The sequence below is a fragment of the Equus quagga genome, chromosome 11, assembly GCF_021613505.1.
Source record: "Equus quagga isolate Etosha38 chromosome 11, UCLA_HA_Equagga_1.0, whole genome shotgun sequence".
NCBI lineage: Eukaryota > Metazoa > Chordata > Mammalia > Perissodactyla > Equidae > Equus > Equus quagga.
Genome location: NC_060277.1, coordinates 112,325,379 through 112,347,663, shown reverse-complemented (window position 1 = coordinate 112,347,663; position 22,285 = coordinate 112,325,379). Strand labels below are relative to the sequence as shown.

At 51.6% G+C, this 22,285-nt stretch overlaps 1 protein-coding gene across 1 annotated transcript in view; it reads right to left on the bottom strand.

Moving 5' to 3' along the window:
- PGS1 (phosphatidylglycerophosphate synthase 1) overlaps positions 1 to 22,285 on the bottom strand; it is a 33,617-nt gene that overhangs the window by 10,351 nt on the left and 981 nt on the right. The window contains exons 3-8 of the mRNA XM_046676347.1: positions 13,128 to 13,317; positions 10,556 to 10,633; positions 8,871 to 8,970; positions 7,854 to 8,043; positions 6,740 to 6,918; positions 4,412 to 4,933 (exon numbers count right to left, since the gene is read on the bottom strand). Of these exons, the coding sequence (XP_046532303.1) occupies positions 4,412 to 4,933; positions 6,740 to 6,918; positions 7,854 to 8,043; positions 8,871 to 8,970; positions 10,556 to 10,633; positions 13,128 to 13,317 (1,259 nt within the window). The remainder of the gene's footprint in view (positions 1 to 4,411; positions 4,934 to 6,739; positions 6,919 to 7,853; positions 8,044 to 8,870; positions 8,971 to 10,555; positions 10,634 to 13,127; positions 13,318 to 22,285) is intronic.

Genomic DNA, 22,285 nt, shown 5'->3' with positions numbered 1-22,285 from the left:
GTTCGTCAATTGTAACAAATGCACCACTGGTGGGGATGTCGCTAATGAGGGAGGCTGTGCAGGTGTGGAGGCAGGAGGCACCTTCTGCTCAATTTTGCTGTGAACCTAAAACTTCTCTTAAAAAATCATCTTTAAAAAATAAATAAAAGGTACAAACTTTCAGTGATAAGAAAAAAAATTATTACATGAGCTAACACATGTGAAGTGCAGTGCCTGGCACTTAACATCTGTACAATAAGTGAAAGCAGATATGAAAAAATAAAATCCTCAGGGTCCATTCGAGCGAGTCTCCTGTGGCATTCGAGGTACTTCTCGTTGGAGTCCGAATGCCACCCCCACTCCCAGAACCCTGTCCCACCATGCCTACCAGGTGAGGAGCAGGGCCAGGCAACAGGAAACTGACAAACCGAAAACCCGAAAAGCTGCTAGCTGACTGGGGTCTAATATGGACCCCCACCCAGCCTGCACTCCGCAATGGCCCCTCCAGAGGCCATGAAGCTGCAGGGAAGACCTCTAGCTTCAGGGTCCCCCTTCACTGACCCACAGGGAGAGCAGCAACAGAAGGACAGGCAATGAGGTCACCTCTCCTCACCTAGGATCCAGGACCCACTGCCCGTCCAGCAGTCGTCTACCTGCGATGCACAGAGCCCCTCCATCCTGTGTGCTCAGTGTCCACGGCTCCCAGGGCGCCTCTCCTCGCCTATGAACTGCATAGTCATTTTACAGAAACTCGAATGCATGAACCAGTGCTGTCACCCCATTTTACATGGAAGTTGAACCAGGTCCCTCCATCTTTGCCAAAAGTAAATTTGGGCTGAGAACAAGGCTTCGAGACTCCAAGTGTGGTAACCTCTCCACCAAATCATGCACACACGGGGTCTCCTTAGTATTCTGAATAGGCGTCCTTTGAAAAGATCCAAATAAAAACTACACAGATAAACCATGTTGCAAAAGAAGTCTCTACTACATGCCTTTAAATAGTGGAAGGTTCCTCTGGTTCTCTGAAGTAGCCCCATTTATTAAGATGTGATAGACACTCAAGCCTGCTAAGAAATTAGCGAAGTGTGCCCGGGCGGCATCTCTACCCAGCCCAGGGAACAGAACCAGCACTGCGCCAACAAATGCTTCCACATGTGCTCTTCCCAACAAGGTACTGGAGCTGCTGCTCCAACTTCCCAACAGTACCTGATAAGACAGAAGATGCTAAAGAATACACTCCAGCGCCTGTAACTTCCTGTCACTGGACTGGACTGCTATCCACTGGCATCTGGTGGCTGGGGTGGTCATTTCCCCCGAGAAGGCTGTTTCTCTCCACCTAGCCTGTCAGCGTCCCAAGGGCAGGGACCGGGCAGAGCTGCCTCACATCACCACACTCACGGGGCCACCAGCAGGCTCAACGCAGATCCTCCCAGTGCCTGACCCCTGGCGGGGGTGCAGTGCTGACAAAGGGAATACTGTCCGAGGCACGAGGATCTGGAAGCAACAAACACAGCGTCCCGGCTCATTTCCTTGCCCCACAGCTTCTGGAAGCACAAGGAGCTGAGATCAGCCCAGGCCTGTCCTGCAGGAACTTGGGAAAGGGAATCGTGGTATCAGCTACTCAGCCATCTGCAGGAATGTTCCGGGGCTCAAACACAGACACGCCCAGGCAGACACACCATTGTACCCAGCACCAGCCTTGCAGAGGGCAGACAGACAATGGTCCACCGCTCCCACTATCCAAATCCATGCCGCCATCTGGGCTGCCTGCTCATACAACATAGGCTGTCTCTCCTAGACTGCTTCGGGGGAAGTGACCATCAAGAGATGAGCCAGAAAAGGGGCCAACTTAAGACTCCCACAAAGATCACAGCTATTAAGAAGGGAAGGACCCTGGCCTCTCACTTGAGCACTGAGTGACCTGTGACCTCCAGCTCCTGGTTTTAGGGTGATGCCCCCTCTGCTTATACGAAGCCCCTCTCTACATACTCCACCCCCCAATTCTCTCTCTCTCTTACACACGCAGGTACACGTGCCCTGGGATTCCTGGCCTTCCCCATGGACCCAGCACTCCGAGATTGCAGGACCCCACCCACAGAGGGTGGGAGGGAGGGAGTGGCAGAAGCATGCCAATCCGGGAAAAGGCAAGACACACTGGAAAAGCCGGTTTGGTGCTTCTGTTTCAACGGTAACTGGGGAGTCACTGCACGTTATCAGCACAGCTTCAGGGAAACAACCCGCAGCACAGTCAGAACTGATAGGCCAGGGTCGGCCGGGTGGTGCAGCGGTTAAGTTCGCACATTCCACTTCCCAGAATTCGCTGGTTCCGATCCCAGGTGCAGACATGGCACCACTTGGCAAAAGCCATGCTGTGGCAGGCGTCCCACATATAAAGTAGAGGAAGATGGGCATGGATGTTAGCTCAGGACCAGTCTTCCTCAGCAAAGAGAGGAGGACTGGCAGCAGATGTTAGCTCAGGGCTAATCTTCCTCAAAAAATACAAAAAAAAAAGAAAGAACTGATGGGCCAGGCTGAGCTGGGGGGACCAAAGTGAAAAGGGACCCCTTAGTGGTCCAGCCACAGTGCAGACAAGGAGCGAGCCTAGACGTGCCTGTGTGCAGCTCCCCAGCCACATGTGTACATACACACCCTCTCTGAAGCTCAAAGCTTCTCCCGCTGTCCAGCTCTCTGTCTCCAATACCCGCCGCCAGGCACTGTTATTCTCAGAAGTAACAAAGCCAACCCTAAAATACTTTCCACACCACCCCACTGGCTGGCCCTGCCTGCCTGAGACATCTGACCCCGGGCCTGGCTTAGCCCATATCACATGCTGGGATGGGGCCTACAGTACAAGAGCGTAGCTCCCTTCCCACACCAAACAATGCCACCTGCTTGAGCAGGCATGTAGGCTTCAAAGTAGGAAGGAGGAACCACCCAAGAGGCCAGAAGCACCACCATTCTAAGCGTAAGAGTGGTTCTCAAGGTATCAGAGGGGCCGGCCGGTGGCGCAGCGGTTAAGTGCACACGTTCTGCTTCGGCAGCCTGGGTTTGCTGGTTAGGATCCCGGGTGTGGACCTACCCACTGCTTGTCAAGCCATGATGTGGCAGGCATCCCACATATAAAGTAGAGGAAGATGAGGACGAATGTTAGCTCAGGGCCATCCTTCCTCAGCAAAAAAGAGGAGGATTGGCAGCAGATGTTAGCTGAGGGTTAATCTTACTCAAAAAAAAAAAAAAAAAAAAAAAAAAAAAATTAGGTATCAGAATCTCCTAGGGGAGTTTCTTAAAAATATCATGTTGGGTTCAAACCCCCGGAGAGCTGGACGCAGGAGGTTTCGGGTAGCCTGGGCTTTGGTATTTCTCAGAACATATCCCCAGATGAAAACCACTGGTTTAGAAAAAAACAGTTCAACCTGAGGGTTCAAAGACAACCTCTAGACAACACAGATGAGTGGCCGTGGCAGTCTGCAGCCTGGATTTCCCATCTGAGATGGGAGGCCGAGGCAACACCACTGCCTCCTCCCTCTCTCAGTACTTCCGGAAGCCTCCAGGACCAGCTCAGGAGCAAAACAGGCCCCTGAACCACCAAAGAGAAGTCAAAAAAGCCATGCACTCAACCTGTGGCTCAGGGGCCCATGCACGGTTCACTCTTCCTTAGACATAGGACTAACCACCTTGGCTGTGCGAGCACCAGAAGAGTGGCCACGCGGCAAGAGGCCGGCGCACTCATAGCATCAGGGAGCAGCGGGGATAATCCCGCTCTCCTCACAAGGTTTAAACCCGTTTATCCACATCTCTGATCCTGCGCCTGGGATTACGCCATATGGGGGCTGCTCCATGGATGCACACGACTGCCTGAGAGCAACTAGAACAAACATGCGATTCAAACTACGACCCATTTACAGGCAGCACTGTACACGTACATATTGTAAGTATATAGCCTTGATTTTCTCAGCTATATAAAAAAAGTGAAGGATTGGCATACAGGAAAAAAACCCAGCAACGGTGAGGAAAAGAAAAAAAAAACTAGGCTGTTTAATGCCAAATAAATGATCCCTAATGAATCCTCTGTCCCTGAGAAGGGCGTGGCCCACACAGGAGAATGCCAATGATCAAGGAAAGCCTAAATCACACGTCTTTTCATCTATTTGAGGAGAGAGGTTACGTGAACATCGTCTAAAACAGCTACCAAATGATTTGAGTTTATACGTTTTCGCTGCATAAAAGGGAAGGATCCTGCATAACTGAAATGCACCTGAACAGGATGACTCTGACAGGCCCGCAGGGCCGTCGTGAAGACCAAAAGGGACGGGGACAGAGCTCTAACAAGCAGGCGCGGGGCAAGACGGGCGCTAACAAGTGAGCCAGGAGAGCGGGGGCGCGTCCCCCTCCCGGGCTATCCCGTGTTGGGGGCAGTCCTCTGGCTGCGTACCTTTGGCATGAAATGTCCAGCCCCTCCGCCAGTACTCCTGCAGCTGGACCCGCTCCTGCTGCCCCAGGCTGCACACCTCACTGTAGAACTGCTGCTCGATGTGCACGTAGGCGGCTGGGATGGCACCCGCCACCCCCTTGGCCCCAAAGAAACCATTCACCTCTGGGGAGGCCAGCAGGATCTGGTACTCGGCCCGCGTGCCCAAGACCAGGTCCATGTAAGCCTGGGTCAGGTTGAAGTAGCCGGTGGTGAGGTAGACCTTAGCACCTCGCTCGGCCTCTGTCAGCAGGGTCTCGGTGACAATCTCGTCAATATGGATCTCAAAGGGCTTCATCTGGATCAATGGATAAATCCAGGTGTCGGGGGCTGGCCTCCGGTCACCAGCAGCGGCTGCGTCTTCCTGGGTCCAAAGGGAGTCGCTGTGGAAGGTCTGGGCATGCAGCATCTGCTGGCGGGTCCTAGCTGAGTTGATCACATCCATAACCCTCTTATTGGCTGCCTGGCAATATGCAGCTCGGTCACCTAGGGGACACATGGGAAAGAGGAATAAAGGGCAGAGAAATGGAGGCTCTGGACTCCAGCGCAGCACAGGGGACATGGCACATGTCCCATTAGACTTCAGTGAGAACACTTATCAACAAAGACCCGTGCAGGAATGACAGAACAGAAGGAGAGCGAGCTACAAAGCCTGACACAACCATGACAAGGCAAGCTTCACGGGGCTGGGGACAGCGCAAGGGAGGCTCCAGGACAGAGCATGGACGGGCAGGCTCAGGCCCCTTCGTACTGACACAAGACACCGATGACAACTGGCTGTCCAGACACAATGAAGGGAAAAGAAATGATGACCTTAAATGTTGTTAGGGAGAAAAGACAGAAAATTAACGAGCTAAGGCATCCAACTAAGAAGTTAGGGGGAAAAACAACAGGATAAAACAAAAAACACAGTATAACGAAGAAAATTATAAAGAGCAGAAATTAACAATGAAATCAACAATACAAAAATGGAGAATATCAATACTGTCAAAAGTTGATTCTCTGAAAAGACTGGTAAGCTAGCAAGCCTTCAGCAAGGTGGGTCAAGAATAAAAGAGAAAGAGGGAAGGACGGCTGTCCTGGTCATCCTTACTCGCTCACATACTCTGAGCTGGGAACAGGGACACACACCTGAGTGTCCCTCAGGGCTGGGCTACAGAACAAAGAGAAGGAATGGCCTGTGCACGGAACCTTCCTTATTGGCACCAAGGAGCCACCAGGGAAGGAGGCAGCCGCCCTCCACACGTTTGTCTCGGCTGTGAGTGTCCCTGCATCTCTCTGTTCACTAATGCCGTGGGACCACCCCTTCTGAGCCGCCCTGGCCCCCGAGCACGTGTGTTGCCCAGCTTCCCCGACCTGACCCCTGAGCACGCTGACTCTCATTCCTCCCTGAATGTGGGGCCCTGTTCATGAGTGGCCTGTTGAATTTAACCAGGGTTCAGCCAATGTTTTCTGTACGGGCCAGTAAATATTTTAGGCTTTGTGGTCCAGAAGGCAAAATTGAGGATAATACATAGGTACTCATATAACAAAAGAAAAAACAGATTTCTATAAAATTTTTAGTGATAAAATTCAAAATATAATAGTCATAACTGAGCATCCAGGCTGGCAGCAGGCAGGCAGGCACACAGATCACAGACTGGCTCCGAGGCCCACAGTTTCCCTGGCACCCAGGACAGGGCTTCCACCAGACATCCCCACTTGGATGCTTCCATTCTGGGTCGGGGACCTAAGGAGCCTTTCTCCTTCCACGGACTGGGTTTAACCCCTTCCCTACTTTGCTGACGCTGCTGCAAATTCAGCAGCAGACCTTCTTAAAGGCCACCAGGAAGCCAAAGCCACAGGAATCACAGGAATGCAAATGCCCCCAGGACCGCTAGCTGCCAGGATTTGCCTGGTTCCAGAGAGCAGAGCTGAGGGCTCTCCCATTTCACTTCCCAGGCAGGAGGCCACAGACCTCAATGGAGCTGAGAGCCACAGAGCCTCTGTGCTGCAGAGCTGGGGGCGCTGGCCCTGAGGAGGGCAGTCATTTAGCAGACTGCTTCCTGTAAGCGCAGGACGGGCTCCTGGCTCAGCCCCCGGCACCCAGACCCGAAGCTCATATCCCCGCCTTCCCAGGCCGGCTCCCTCACCCACAGAGCATGACTGACGGCCAGTGAGTCACATCTGTCTGGCTTCAGAGACAAAAGCAGAATGAGGCTCTGCCACCCCAGTCTCCCAAGCCCGAGGCAAGGCCACCAGAGGCGTGCTCTCTTCAGCCCTCACCCCACCCCCACAAGCCCAGGACCCTACCTTTGTAAGGGTGCACCATCCCCTCCGCCACCTGCACCGTGTCATCCCCCCGCAACTGCAGGGACACGTCCCCCACCGCGCCCACCAGCTCCGTGAAGAAGTCTGCAACCTCGGGACAGTCCTGCAAGAACACGTAGCGGTCCTGGCGGTTGGTGAAGTAGGAGTCACTCAGGTTTGCACTGCAGGAAGGAAAGAAGCAGCTGAGGACTCAGGCAAGAGTGTGTCACGGCAGGCCCTAGTGACCCAGGGCTCAGGTTAACCAGCAGGAGCAGGGGAGTGACAGGCTCGGATCAGGACACAATAGCAGCAGCCAATTAACAAACAGCTACTGAGCATGACCACTCACAAGAGACAAGATGGCACTAAGGTGACACCAAAAAGGGAACCGCAAAACCCTTCCCCTCACAGAGCTGACAATCAGCTGAGAGAGGAGATGTGACAATTACTAAGCCAACTAACCACACAGGGCTAGTTACCAGTCCCGTGCTTTGCAATCAAAAGACCTGGATTTCCATCCTGGCTCTGTATTTTTCTTCTTTTGTTTTTTTTGGGGTCTGCCTGTTCAAGTTATCCATCCTCTCCAATCTCTGGTTTCTCGTGTATAAAGTGAGGAAAGTACAACAGAGGGTCACCATGAGAATTAAACAAGACATACACACAAGGGGCTTAGCGTGGTGGCTAGCACACAGCAAGTGCTCAATAAACCGTGACTATCTCTTAATCGCCCTTTGTGAGTTTCCAGCCTCCACAGCAAACACGGTGCCATGGAAGACACCAAGAGAGCAAGGCAACCAAAGTGGGTTCTCAAAGGCTTAAGGAGACAGATTTTCCCTTCTCCATGTTCTGCTGACTTCCACCCTGGAGAACTTTTTTTTTTTTTTGCACTGAAGAAGAGTCGCCCTAAGCTGACATCCACTGCCAATCTTCTTTTTTTTTGGTACATGAGCTGCCACCACAGCATGAGCAATGACAGACAAGTGTGTAGGTCTGCGCCCAGGAACTGAACCCCAGGCCACCGAAGCAGAGCATGCTAAACTTAACCACTAGGCCACCAGGGCTAGCCCACCCTGAAGAAGATTAAGGGGAGATGCTCGACGGAGGGAAGCAAGCTCACCCGCTCAAGATGACATTGTTGTCAAAGAGGTACACTTTAATGTGCTGCAGGCCAATGGTCTCGTTGAAGCGCTCAGGGATCAGGAGCCGAAGCAGTCCTCGGAGGTTAGGGGTGTGGAAGAGGGAGACTCGGACCTGTTCTGGAAACCTCTGTAAGAGCGGGAGCAGCATTGTGCGAGAGTTCTTTCTACCTGAATACATGGGCGAGCAGAAAAACAAGGACGGGCGACTCACACTAGGTAGCAGACCCACCTGCCAGTGAGGAATCACCCACTGCGGGCTCACGTTCGCCTGCCGCCCGTTCAAATCGGGCAGACCACCTAGTGCTTCTTCCAGCCGGGGAGCTCCGGCTAAATCTGTTCTCAACACCAGCCACGTCTTGAGGCAGCACTGGGGTGGTCGGTGCTGCAGATATCTGCTGTTTTAGCCCCACCTCCTCCTGGGGTGTACCACTCTGCCCCTATTCTCCTCATTTCTGCTCTGGGCGAAGATGACTCTGCCCACCCTGAGCCCTCACCCCCAGCTCCCCAGGCACACAGCCTGGCCTGGGCCAGTAAGCACCCTCGGAGGCCCTGGTGGATGGCCCACGGACCACTCAGGACCTCTGGTCTGACCAGGAGGGAAGCAGTCTCACTTCCAATGGACAAGATGCCACGGCAAGACAGCCCCGGGGCCACCAGAAGCCACCGCACAGAGCCTGAGAATGAAGCCAGCCCAGAGGAAGCAGGGCCAGGAGCTGGGTCCTGGTGACACAGCTGAATCCCAAATCATGACCGGCCTGAAGCAGGTCAGTCACGGGAGTCAAAACAATTCTCTTTTCTGCCTAAGCTATGTTTACTTGGGCTTTCAGGCACTCACCACAAAAGGAATCCTAACAGACATGAGGCAGTCCTGGGCCAGCCTGGACGGTCTTAAATGGCCTTGCCTCTGCCTGAGGACCGGGGAGGCAACAGTGTAATTCCTGAAACGGAGGCTCTGAAAGAGGGAGAATCAGGGCCGGGGAGAGTGTCAGCCCTACCTCGAGAGCCTCGCGTGAAGTCCAGGAGAATGGACACCTTGAGGTCTGAAGGAAACTTTGTTTGGAGTGACTTTTCTAGAGTGCTTTCCAGGCAATCCACCTATCAAGAAAAGAACCCCAAAAGAACAGAAGTATGAGATCCAAAAAGATGATTATGTATGAAAAAACAAATCAACTTGTCAGCTGAGACCCTGCCATCTTCTCTGAACACACATGCGCACCGTGAGCACTCAGGAGCCAGCGCAGCAGAACGTCTTCAGTTGAGAGGCCTCTGTCACGGCAATCAGAAGACGCCGCCTGCCGCCCTCTCCCACCTGAACCTTCTGGAGACAGCGGCCTGAGGTCCAGAAGCGTGTTGCTGAGCAGTCTGGACCTTGCCACTCCTGGACACGCTCCCTAACACACCAGCTCCCACACGTTTCACCAGATCACGCTCACAGACATACAACAGGCAGTGCCCAACACATGGAGAGGACTCAGTAAATACTTGTTGAACGAATGAATCCAAGACCCAACCTGCCCACGGCCATTCTCCATGGGTTGGACACGACATTCTCTTCCCAGGAGAACAAACAGGCTTCCCAAGCTTGCAGCTCAGGGGACGTCCTGGAATCAGAGGGTGGCCTCCTTCCTAGGTGAGGAAGAGGAGAGTGGAAGCACTTATGCTCACCCACCCTCATTCTCCACACACCAACCCCTGCTGTCTCCCAGCTCCTACCTATGGGCTTCTGAACAAGTATGAACCAAGAAACAAAACTTATTGTGGGCAATGGGCCACTTCAGACCTCAGAGTAGAAAGCCATCCCAGAGACAAGACAACAGAATGATCTCATTCACAGACTCACATCAACTCAACCTCTGGATTCCGCCCACACACCAGAACCTGCACTGGACTCGTACCACAAGGAGCAAGCCTTACACAAACCTGCTGATTTCTGCTCCTTCCCACTCCTGCCCATGTCACGGTAAGTGACAAGTATGGCATGACAGCAAGTCCGGGGGAACAAGGCTTGCTGTAGACCTGACACCTACACCAGCCCTTGGCATGAGCAGCCAGCCAGCCTGACCTGCACTCCAATTCATCTGTCTAGTACAGGCTCAGAACACCTTTGCTGTAAAGGACCAGATAGTAAATATTTGGCGCTCTGCAGGCCAGATGGTGTTTGTCACAATTACTCAGTTCTGCCACTGCAGTGAGAAAGCTGCCATAGACAAAACACAAATGAATGAGAGTGGCTGTGTTCCAATAAAGCTTTATTTATGGACACAGAAATTCGAATTTCACAGGCTTTTCACGTGGCATGAATATTCTTCTTTTGATTTTTTTCCAGCCTTTGAAAATGTACAAACCATTCTTACGTCACAGATTAGACAAAACAGGCAGCAGACCACATGTGGCGTGTGGGCCGTGGTTTGCCAAGCCCTGGCCTGGAGCAGCCTAAGGACCCCTGTGCAGGGTGAGCAGGACGCTGGCCAGCACGGACAGAAGGCCCAGGATTAGACCTCCCTGCACCCCTTCACCGCTCCTCTGACACACCTCAGTATCTGAGGCAACGAGAACAAGAGCCGGCCACAGACGAAGGCCATGGAAGGGCAGCTCAACCCCAACTCCATGGGGCTCTGCAGCCATGAGGTTTCGGGGTGATTCACTGCTGCTGCTAGGACCACCTCCCCTTAAACCTTACCAATTCCTGTTCCAGAGGACCTGTCCCCAGGTAGAGGGATGCCATCACGACCCGTCTCTTGGCAACTTTTATTTGCCCCTGAAAGAGGAGAAACAATTCAAAATTCACAATCATCATTTTCACAATTCACTGAGAAAATATAGTCCTTTGACCTTGGCAGCAAATGATAATCGAAGCTGGATTATCCTCTATCTTCACCAACTAATATTTACAGCAAGTCCAAAATGTGTATGGTAGCCTACCAAATCAGGACCCACAATCCTCACATAAACACTCAGCCTGAAAGGACAGCGTGACCTAACCATACTACGAGACACAGTGCAGCCCCTGAGAGAGGAAGGAGGCCTGTGCACACTGATCTGGAAGGACACCCACAACGCACAGCTGGGAGACAAAAGGCAGGTCACCCAACACAATGCAAACCATGCCTCCACTGTTGACACCCCCTCACTCACCTGTACAGGCAGACACACGTGGGTGTGTGTGCAGGGCATGGAAAACACACACCAAACTGCCAAGAGCTGTCCCCAAGGAGGAGAGCTAGAGAAGGGAGCGTGGGTGCGAACTTGCCCTCTGCTCTACCCCCATCTGCATGATCAGGGTTTTTTAACAAGCACGCATTACTTTCGAAAGGCAGAGAGACAGGCACCTAGGCACATACACAGAGGAGACCAACAAAGATGACATGTCACATCAGTCCTAACATCCGGTGTCCTCCCACTAGACCTGCTCCAGCCCCAGGAGAACAGTGACCAATCTCTGGAGTTCTGAGCAGTCCCACCCCAGAGGAGGTGGCAAGGGCAGAAAGAATGCAGCACAATCAAAGGTCAAGCTCCCGAAGGGTACACAGGAGAGCACGGCCTCGCAAGAGGAGCGAGGAGAAAGCACGGCACACGTCTGTTTTCCTACCAAGAAGGGATGTCGCACCCACAGCCTGCACGGTCCACAGAGGAAGAGGGGCATCTTGCCTGAGACGTATATGAACACACCACTGGGAAAAGGCTCACATCCAAGAAAAAACAAAAGAATTTCCCACATTGGCTGCTTCCTGTGTTTTGTTATTTATTAAGAAGGATGCTTGTGGGGAAGGTGATTAAGAAGAAAGGAAAACAACAAATAAGGTATAAGGCAATTTCATCCAGGCAGCAAAAGACTATTTGACTGTGTACTGTGCGACCCAGTCCTCTGGTGCACTCTCAGCTCTAACGGGCCCAGGGACCAGCAGAACCGCCGTATTCTTTCTTCTCAGGGAGCACAGGCCGCTCTGTCTTCCCCGGGAAGAAACACATCCCACTCAGCAGAGTACAGGCCGGGAGACTCTGCCCAGGACTCAGTTCAGAAAGCAGGAAAAGGAGGCCTCGGCTTCTTCCTGGCCTGTAGGTGAGGCCCCTCACGCCTCCACACCCCCACCCACCCGTCCTGGGCAGATGTGCAGCACGGCCCGGCCTCCCGGCCTGGGGATCACCACATGGAGACAGTCAGTCATCACCCAGAGCTGATCAGGGCACCGAGAAGAACATCCTTTGAAAAACCTGCTTCTTCAAGCCAAGCAGAGAATCAAGTGGGAGCAAAGAGCAAAAGGCCTCAGCATCAGTTCTGCACAAACAAGGACACACAGGACAGACAAACTGTGCAAGGAAGTGGAGGAGAGCACATGCACGTGCACACACAAACGCACGCACACTGTCTTGTGGAATGAGCCAGGCAGAAAGTAAGTATGGATCTACAGATCAACACGGCAAAAGCTGAGAAAATGTGCAAGCATTCAAACGCACTAGAGCTCATTCTGTGGAAAAGTGAATCTCTACATATATTTTCTATTATCTCCTAGCATTCTGCCAGTCTGACCTCATCATACCTTAATTCTAACATCATTGTTAATATGAACTCAGAAAGTTCATGTTAATAAAAATTAATTGGCATTGAATTACTTCATTCTAATTAGCAGTTTAACCTCAAGTAACTAGACATGGCATGAACATCTGAGTAATGTACTGAAAGCTGAACCCCACAAATGCAAAATTGAGTATCTGTATCTCTACCAGGAGAGAGAGGCACAAACTTCAGACAAAGTCACAGAAAAGAACCAAGATTTTTACACCAGGTATATCACATCTACCAAAATGATACTACTGTGTCTTGGAGATGTTTCCAGGGGCAGGGGTCTGTCATGACTAGAATAAAGGTTTTTTCCTTCCTAGACATCTCTAGCAGAGACATGTCCATGTGGACCACATGTCCTCACTAACCTCTCCTCTAGCAGTCTACACTTTTAACATAGAACAGAAGGAATCAGTCGGTCCATAAGAATCCAAATCCAGGACGTGACACTCACTGCCCCACGCTCTGAGCTCCTCTACCTGGGACATCAGCCACGCAGGAGACATTCTGACTGTAGCTGGACTTAATGATTTGTGAAGCTGAAAACTAACAGGCAGGGCCCACAGGAATAAGCTGAGCAGCCATCTAAAGCTTCTAGAACAGAAGGTGCTTCTGCCCAGGACTCACTCAACCTTATGCCCCAAACCTCTAACTCAAATGTCTTTCCTTCTCTCCTTTAGACACAACTTACCTTCATGAGCTCAAAAAACTCGGCTGGGGAAGAAAGCACCCTGACGTGAGAACTGGAGACTCCAAACTCTGGAACCAGGTTTCTGATCCACTGGAACCTGTGCACGCCCTCTGGACACAGGCAGCAAGGAGGGGAAGTGACCTGGGGGACAGTTGGGGACAGCAAAGGACCCAACAGCAGCCATGGTGACCTGGTTAAAGAGACATGCAAAGGGTCATACTTCTCAAATACTTCCTCAAAAGTCTGTCTCAGGGGCCGGCCCCATGGCCAAGTGGTTAAGTTCACGCGCTCCGCTTTGGCGCAGGGTTTCACCGGTTCAGATCCTAGGCATGGACATGGCACCGCTCATCAGGCCATGCTGAGGCGGCGTCCCACGTGCCACAACTAGAAGGACCCACAACTAAAATAGACAACTATGTACTGAGGGGATTTGAGGAGGAAATAAAAAGAATATTGGCGACAGTTGTCAGCCCAGGTGCCAATCCTAAAAAAAAAAAGGTCTCTCTCAGCTACTTGGGGGGGGAAGATGGAATTTTGGGGAGAGGTCAATTTCAGATTTTCTAGACCATTTTAAGTGAGCCCAAGTCAAACTCTTCAAAAGCATTTTTCCTCCAGCCCCTACTAGTCGAGCAACTTGAGAAGTACCGATGCCTACGGACAAACTCCAAACTTTAAGTTGATTCCAAACAACTCCAAATTTAGGGCAGCCGCAGGGAATCCAGAAAAGCCACTGGCTGGTTAGTAGTGCCACCCCCAGCAAATGCACCTGCACAAAGCCCGTGAAGGCTGTCTAGAACAAGAGCGAGTCTGGCATAAGTCTGATGATGCAACCCAGACTCGCAGGTGTACGACTGATGAGATAAATAGGGCTGACAGGGAAGGACGGAGAAAAATAAAGTTTTCTCTTTAATACTCAGATATTGAGAGAAAAGCTGGAGCAGAAAGAGGTCAGGGAAGAGGAGGTCATCTCAAGAGGTGCCCACGGTGACGACAAATGCCCCTTCACCATTGGACACATCCTCCCTGGGGTCACACCCTGTGTCTGGCCAGCACTTGTCCAACTACATGAAGTGGCTCCACTCCACGGAGGCTGAGATGGCAGTAAACACGGTCCTGCCCATGGACACACATCTCTGCTGCCCAATGACTGGAATACCTGCAGGGGCCAGAGGAAAACTGACCACACACCAAGCGCCCCACACAAGCCCGGCCCTAATCTGAATTCCAGCAATAGCAGCAGGAAAATCCTCTTCAGTACGTGACCTTCCACCACGGCCTCAAGAGGGACTCTGGGGAAAGGACACTTAAACACACCAAGGCCTAAAGGGCCACAAATTCCAGGAAGATGATTTCATTTACTTGCTTCATGATAAAGCACTGAATCTTCCCAGGGTTTGTAAATGTCCCTACACAGACGCCAGATGGCCCACAGCTGTGCTTCCCAGAAAGCCCACCGGCCTGTCACAGCCGATTCACTGCCAATTCACTGCCAAGAGAACTTTAGTCGATGGGTGGAAGGTACCAGCCCTCCGGATCTGCATCCTGGGAAGTCGGGGACTTGCCATGGGCCTCAGAGGGCAGAGGTGAGAAAGCAGCCATCCTTTCCTGCTGTCTCTAAAGACCCGCTCATGAGCATCAGCTTGCTCAGTTTCTCTGGCTTCCAGGTAATGAGCAGCAGCTTGCAAATAAAAGGCCTCGGCACATAAACAAGGCATTGCTGCCTCCACTGCCCAAACCGGAGGCTATCCACCCGCTGTGCTCAAGGCTAACTTCCAGAGAGGAAAGATCCTTCAGACCAACAGAAAACCACAAGACGACGAGAAAGTTGCACAACAATCTATCAATTTGAAGCCCCAAAGGGGGCCTAAAGTCTAATATTCATTAATTAAACATAGTCTATTTGAGGTGGAAAGCCCCACAGCAGCGTGAGATCAACTTATCTCCCAGCCTCACTGCACTTATCATCTCTGAGACCATATAAAAGAACCAGGGCGTCACCCGCCGCCCCAGGCCATGCAGTCTGGCCCCACGCATCCTTTATCTGGGCCAAGAGACTCACATCAGCTCCCAAAAAGGAAGATGAGGAAACACCTCCTTGGCACACGGCAACCCAGGAGAGGGCAAGTGCCAGCTTGGGCCTCAATCCAAGTCATCACGTGAGCAACTATTATGGATCGTGGAGCACAGAAATGAAGAACTGGACATGGCCCCTGCCTCCCACAAACTTGGTGGCCTCACAAGCTTACACACCTGAAATCATCTAAGAACAACACAGGAGAAAATGCTAAAATTAATCAAAGGTCAAAATATACAGTGCATGTGCTTCCAGTGATCAAAAACGGGAGCCGGCAATGCCCGAGCTACTGTGAAGGCTTTACAACACCCTGCCTTCAAAGGGGCTTTGAAGACCTGGTAGGACTCAGGGAATGTGGGTGGGGGGGTAGGTTGCTGCAGGTAAGGAGAGGCGTGAGCAAACGTGAGAAGCAGGAACTGGCAAACACCACCATCGCCAGAAAAACTCAGGAGGGTCTCAATAGGCAGCCCAGAGAACACACACACCAGGAGTCTACCCGGGTGTCCGGGTAGGATGGGGGGGCCGGCGCCCGGACACACCCTGTAGACTCCTGGCGTGTCCGGGCACCGGCCCCCCCATCCTGCCCTGGCGAGAGGCTCTGGCAGGCTCCTGGCGGGATGGGCTCGGGCGCCCCGGGCTACCTTGGGCAGGTCTTGTCCCTGTCAGGCGGCTCGCCCTGGGAATGTTCCACCACGGCCTCAGTCCAAGATTTATTGAGGGCTTTTTTATGTTAGCTTCCTGTTTAATCTGTGTACTGACAGGTTTATTTTTGTTAGAGAGGAGAAGGAGCTGAAAGCCAATTAGGTTTCAGGGATTCACTGCGGAGGAGACCCAACTCTTGAGTGGCAATTTTATATCCCCGAAGAGGAAGGTGCTTTGGAAAGGAGAACAGAGTTTTATGAAGGCCCCACAATGACAGGACAGGCCGGGGAGACCCCCTCGAGACTGGCGACACCCAACACCTAACTAAAGGGCCTCCGCTGGGGCAGAGGCAGTAAGCCGCGCTCTGGGTGCGCACTGCTGGCTTCTTGGGAGCCTGCTCGGGGGCCATCTTTTTCTTTCGCCTCAGCAGGAACCCCATGGGAGTTAGTTCCCGCTTTCCACCAGGTGACTCCTGGGAATCTTCTCAGAAATGGTGTCCCCATGCTAGCAGCAGCCCCTACTGCACCCTAGTCCCAGTCCCAGGGGCCGGCCACCTGCACGGGCGATGCCCTCACTTCAGGAAGCTTGACCAAGAACTACACGTCCCAGCTCAAAAACTTAAGCCCCAAGAGACTTGAGGAGGCAGGGAGCTGCGGTTACTTTACCAAAAAAGCAAAGCTGCCACACTCACATTTAGAGAACTAAACCAGCACACACAATTTGCACATCTAGACCGGGCCCCCTGAATCATCTCCTTCTAGATGCCACCTAGCTCCCATCGCTGGTTCTGGGGAGGAGGAAGTGGTCGGGCATGGGGGCCCAGATAAGAAGGTTCTGCCCACCTGGCCTCTCGAAGGCCGCTCCTTTACTCCAGCGTATCAGCGAAGTTTAGAGAACTGGGCCAGGGCAAGAGCAAGGGCAGCCCGGGATCTGCACCCAGGCCAGCGCCGCTTCACCATCCAGCCCCCGGTTCGGCAGCAGAGGCAGCAACAACACACACACAGGCCACACTGCACAAGAGCCCACAAATTGCAGTGCTGAGGGAAACAGGACCGGCCTCCTCTCCAGAGGGCAGGCTTCAGGCACCCACAAGACACCTGACTCCGGGTAAAGGTTCAGCCACGTGATTTAAGCCTTTCCATGGAAGCTGCAGTCAAGTTCTCTGAACTGGGGAGTGGTCTGGGCCTCAACACCGAGGACTCCCAACCAGGAGCCCTGTTCCTCCTCACAGAGAGGGGCCCGAGGGAGTAGGGTGAGAAGACGGAGGGTGGGTAGGGGTGACTCTAAGAGGGCACAGTGAGTATGAAGGGAGGGGTGGAGCGGGGCGGGGGCAGCTTCTTCCCACCATCTCTAAGAGGAATCCACACCTGAACTGCCTTGACTAAGGAGGGCACACACTGACTCTCCTGTCCCTGAGCTCCTAGACTAGGGGCCACCACGCAGTGAGGACAGAGCAGCACGCCCACCCCCAACTCATGAGAGGCCTTGGGGAACGGGGGAGAAGGCATTTCTCCTCTTTGTGGGGCCACAGGAGTGTTCTACTTCACCAACACTTTGAAGCTGTGCGTGCTCCGTGGAAAATACTGCCACACCTTGCATTTGCCCTGTGTCTGGACATGCAACAATGTGCCTGGAGGTCCGACCAAGGCCCCACATGGTCCGTGGAAAGATGCCAACAAAGAAAGGCAACCACCAGAGAATTACACCAAGGTCGACGCTCCACCTTACACGCCCCCTCCCCAGCTGTCACAGTTTCAAAGGATACAAGTCTGCTTCCCCCGGGCCACAGGACGAAGTGTCACCCCCTACCAGTGGGACACAAATAAGCAGGCCAACGTCCTAGGGTCTTTTCAAAATAGGGGATGTGGGGCTCTGAAGAAAGACTATAGTGATGCTAACCACACGTCCACAATGGACAGGACAGGAGCTCAGTTCTCTGTACTGCACATGGGGCATGAAGCGTCCCTCCTGTGGGCTCAGAGTCATGCGCTAAAGGTTCACAAGCTCTTCTGGAACTATAAGATAAGATTCATGGTACAAACTCTGCGGCTTGGAGCCCACCCAAATCTGTACAAAACGATGAGAAAAGAAGTTTTTAAAAGAAACTGAGCTTTCCGGATTGCTTAAAAGAAACTGAACTCTCCAGATTACAATATTTTCAGAAACTAGTTTTTAAGAAAAACCCACCCTCCCCCCTCAGTCAGACACATTTAAACGTAAAAAAGTGAACTGATGAGAAAAGAGCAACACTTCCTGAGAAAGGCTCAAGAAACTACAAGAAGGTACTGTACTTCCTGCAACCCTGGCAGCAGGCAGCCCTTCCTGACTAATGCAAGACCTCAACCCAAGTAAGGGAAATGAGTGTGAATTCCCGTAGCTTACACAAGACCAACGGCCCGCTGAACTCCCACAAGAAGTCCAGCACGAGAGGCCATGGCTGCCAGCATTTGGCTACAGGCTGGGCAGACTCTCCTCTTGGCTTGCCCAAAAGGAAGTAGATTACATCGAGGGAACAGAAATCTAAAATATACGTAGAGCCCACAACCCACCTCGGGGAGCAAGACAGACCAGGCATATCAAAGTGCCTGGCGAGAACCAATCACATTTCTACTAACACAAACCTTCCACCAGCCTGACTTCCCAGCAGCCTTGAAATTGACGCATTTACATTAATCAGATCACATGTTTACCAGGGGATTATCTATCAGAACACTTTAATCCCAGGCTAGTTTTTGTCCATCTGAGCGCACAAAACTGACTGACGCAGCCTCATTCATCACCAGCTGCAATGTGCTCAGGGGATACCCATGTTAGTATTAATTTAATGAGGCTACGATTTAAAAGTCAGTCAGTTGCAAATCTTACTTTAATTCCCTGCAAGACCAATTTTGAATTATTTGGGGAAATTAAGCTTTGATTCTAAATATCCCCCTCCCATCCATTCTACTACTATAAATAGACCAAGAGCTGGCTCTGCTAGACTCTACGGGTAAGGAGGACTGGGTCCGAGGATCAGAAAGGTCAAAGAAGTGGTAATTTCTGGAACTCTAGTGGTCCCTCACAGTAGAAACCACTAACAAGCTGAACAAGAGTGTGGATCTGCCATTACACCATAAGAAAATCTAACTAAGAGTCTGCTGGTGATCTGTTTCCTTCTTATAACTCAGGGAAGTTAGGACCCTCCTCTCACCTCCCCTCCAACAAGCGAAAACGCACATACCCACACCTAGGATAGAGAAAACAGGACTTGAGTTTCAAAAATAAGACTTTTCTGCACATATAGCTCAAAGTGAAAATAGATTTTTTTTAAAAAAAGGGGACCACAGAGAAAATATTTCCTTGTCTGGCAGGTAAGCTCAAGATTAGGAACTAACGCCCTCTTGACACATTTCCCACTAGGCCTCATCTACTCCAAGTAACAACTCAATTCTGTGTAGTCTGATGACTCCAAAGCTATCTGGAGTTTTTGTCTCCTTCTCCTGAGCCCAGATCTGCCACAGTCAACTGAATACTAAGCACCACCACCTGGATGCATCTGGGTACTGATTAAGATGCCCCAAAGGGCCGGCCCAGTGGCACAGCGATAAAGTTCGCACGTTCCCCTTCAGGGGCCTGGGGTTCGCCGGTTCGGATCGCGGGTGTGGACATGGCACCGCTTGGCACGCCATGCTGTGGTAGGCATCCCACATATAAAGTAGAGGAAGATGGGCATGGATGTTAGCTCAGGGCCAGTCTTCCTCAGCAAAAGGAGGATTGGCAGCAGTTAGCTCAGGGCTAATCTTCCTCAAAAAAGCAAAAAAAGATGTCCCAAACTCACTTTGTCATCTTCCCCCAAACCTGGTTCTCTTCCTTCACCCCGTTTTAGTGAAGCGCATCACCATCCATGCAGTCACCCAAGTCAGAAACATGACCTACCTCCTTAGCACTCCCCCTACACAACCCCCCACCCAGAGCTGATTCTAATCCAACCCTCTCCTCCATCCCCACCGTCCCTGACTTCATATAAGCCCCCCCATCTCAGGCCTAGACCCTTATCAAAAGAAACTATACATGAAACCTCAGAGCTTGCTTCCCAGGTCTCAGCCCAGAGGACTGGCTCGCTCGCAGCTCCTCTCTCTCCCTCCCTTCCTAACTCAGCAGCCCCTGGAAATGGTTTGAGTACCTGTGGAACCTCAGAACTGCCGTCCTCTGCTGCTACAATCATCAGCCCACGTCACTCACTATATCCTTCCTTGAACACCCACTGCCCCCTTCTTCACCTAGCCTACTCCTACACGTCTCCAAAACACACTCACCACCACCAGGAAGCCTTCTCTGACTCCCAAGTGTGCCTCTTCCGTGCCACCATGACCTTTTCTACCTGACTTTACTATTATCATCTGTTCATGGGTCTGAGTATCTTGAAGGTGGGCTATGTCTTTATCTTTGTTTACTTGGTACCTAGCACAGAAGAGCAGTGCTCTATGCATGCATGTTGAACAAACGAATGAACCCAGCAGTCCATCGTGATAATGAGTCAGAAGCCTGCTTAAGAGAAGACAACGGTATTTCTAGATCACTAATTAGAAGTAATTTTAAGTGGAGTTCTCTGTCATTCTGGCTGTCTCCATAACTGAAAGGAAACCAGCTCAGTAAGAGAATGGTCCCCTCTCACCACACCTCTTGCTAGCCACGTGAATTCAACAGGCCCGCCAACAGCTGAGTCAGATCGGCAAACTAAAATCTAAAATAATTTAAGTTCATGACTACACAGAACTATTATCAATGAATCAATGATCAGAGTTACAAGAAACCACATCATTCAGGGAATGAGGTATTGGGAGGTGTGACTGAACAATGGAGAAGAAACGAAAGTCAGCAGCCAACAGAGGGTGAGCGGCCACACAGACATGAGTAACCCCAAACACCAAGGCCATGAAGAATCGGAAAAACTCTGCAAACCAAGTAAGACAAAGAAAGGGTCAGGAGCCTATAGCACTGTACTAGTCCCGGTCAAAGCCTTTATCCTCAGTCCCGACATAGGCACTATTGCCAAGGATTAGAGGACACAAATTTCTGAGATTTGTGTTTCTATGTTTGTGATTCAACTGAGTTTCTGGTTTAATTGTTGACCCGGGAAAACAACTCTCTCTCTCCACTTAAAAAGAAATATGAAGCCACACAAACTGTACCCACAGATACTATTTACAAAAAGGACTTCAGGAAGGCAATTTAGAGTATCCCAGCCGCCACACTGCCCCTTCTCCCCCAAGAAAACACTCAAGAAACGTCTTTTTTTTTTTTTTAAGAATTTGTGGAGATTGCCCCAAGATTCTTTAGTAATCAATTCCAACGTTAAACAATGATTAATAACGAAGTGTTTTTCATCGAGTTTAAACACATACAGGGAAATGATGAAATAACCTGAACATCTCATCTTTGAGGGAAGAACATTTTTTGAAACTTTAAACCAAATTTCTCAGTGGTTCAATGCCAGGACGTAGAAGTCACGTGACTTCCCTACCCACTAGAACGGACAGGTCTTTGCTAAGCACCAACTACAGACAGCGGAGAGGCCACCTCTTCCACACCACCCCTCCCACCGGGTTCAGTGACGTGAGACTTAAAGCCACTCACATCTAGCCTTCCAAGAGTTTCGTCCCGCGCTGAGTCTATCACCTAAAGGTTCCCCTAAATCAAACTTGAATTTCTGCTGAAAATCCTCTAACGTAACCCAATATGAAGCAATTTCCTCTCTACACCGAGAATCAGCACAGAGGCCTGGACCACAGAGCTCTGGACCAGGAGGTCTCAGCCAGGAGGTCAAGTCTACCTGAGGAGCAGAGCTAAACATGTAACCAAACACCAAACGCTACTAAAGGATGCAGTTCCGAGGAGTTCTTTTTTGTAAGCATCAGGGGTAAGGCTCGTTCTCTACTAAGAAAAGGATTTGCACACAAAAGTACTGTTTCTCTTTTTTTCCTATTAGCAATAGCAGCAGGCCTCTTAGGTCAGCGTGTTCTTGGCAAATGTTTACTCTGAAAGACCAGCGCCTGAACAAACTGCTTCAAAGCCTACTTCACCATTTACACAACTCACTTCAGTACTTTTCCAGAAGGCAGGCCCTTTGAAAAGTGTCAAGGGGGTTCGAGTGGTTCCTCTTTCCTCGCCTGAGTGCCACTGACTCAGGATTGCTTCACAGCCCTCTCGGGCAGGATGTGAGAAACGCTGCGTGCACAGAATCCCAGCAGGGCTGATTCACTCCCGCCAAGTCACCCCGCCGCCAGCCCTCCGAGCCCAAACAGTGTCCCTCGCGGGCAGACGCTCCCACACGCACACCCGGGGCTCGAACCGGCACGGGAGGGCGGCCCGCCCCGAGCGCACGCCCCGCGCCCCGCTCAGCGGTCCCCGCGCGGCGGCCCGGCTCGCCCGGCTCCGCGGGGTCTGCGGGGTCTGCGGGGCC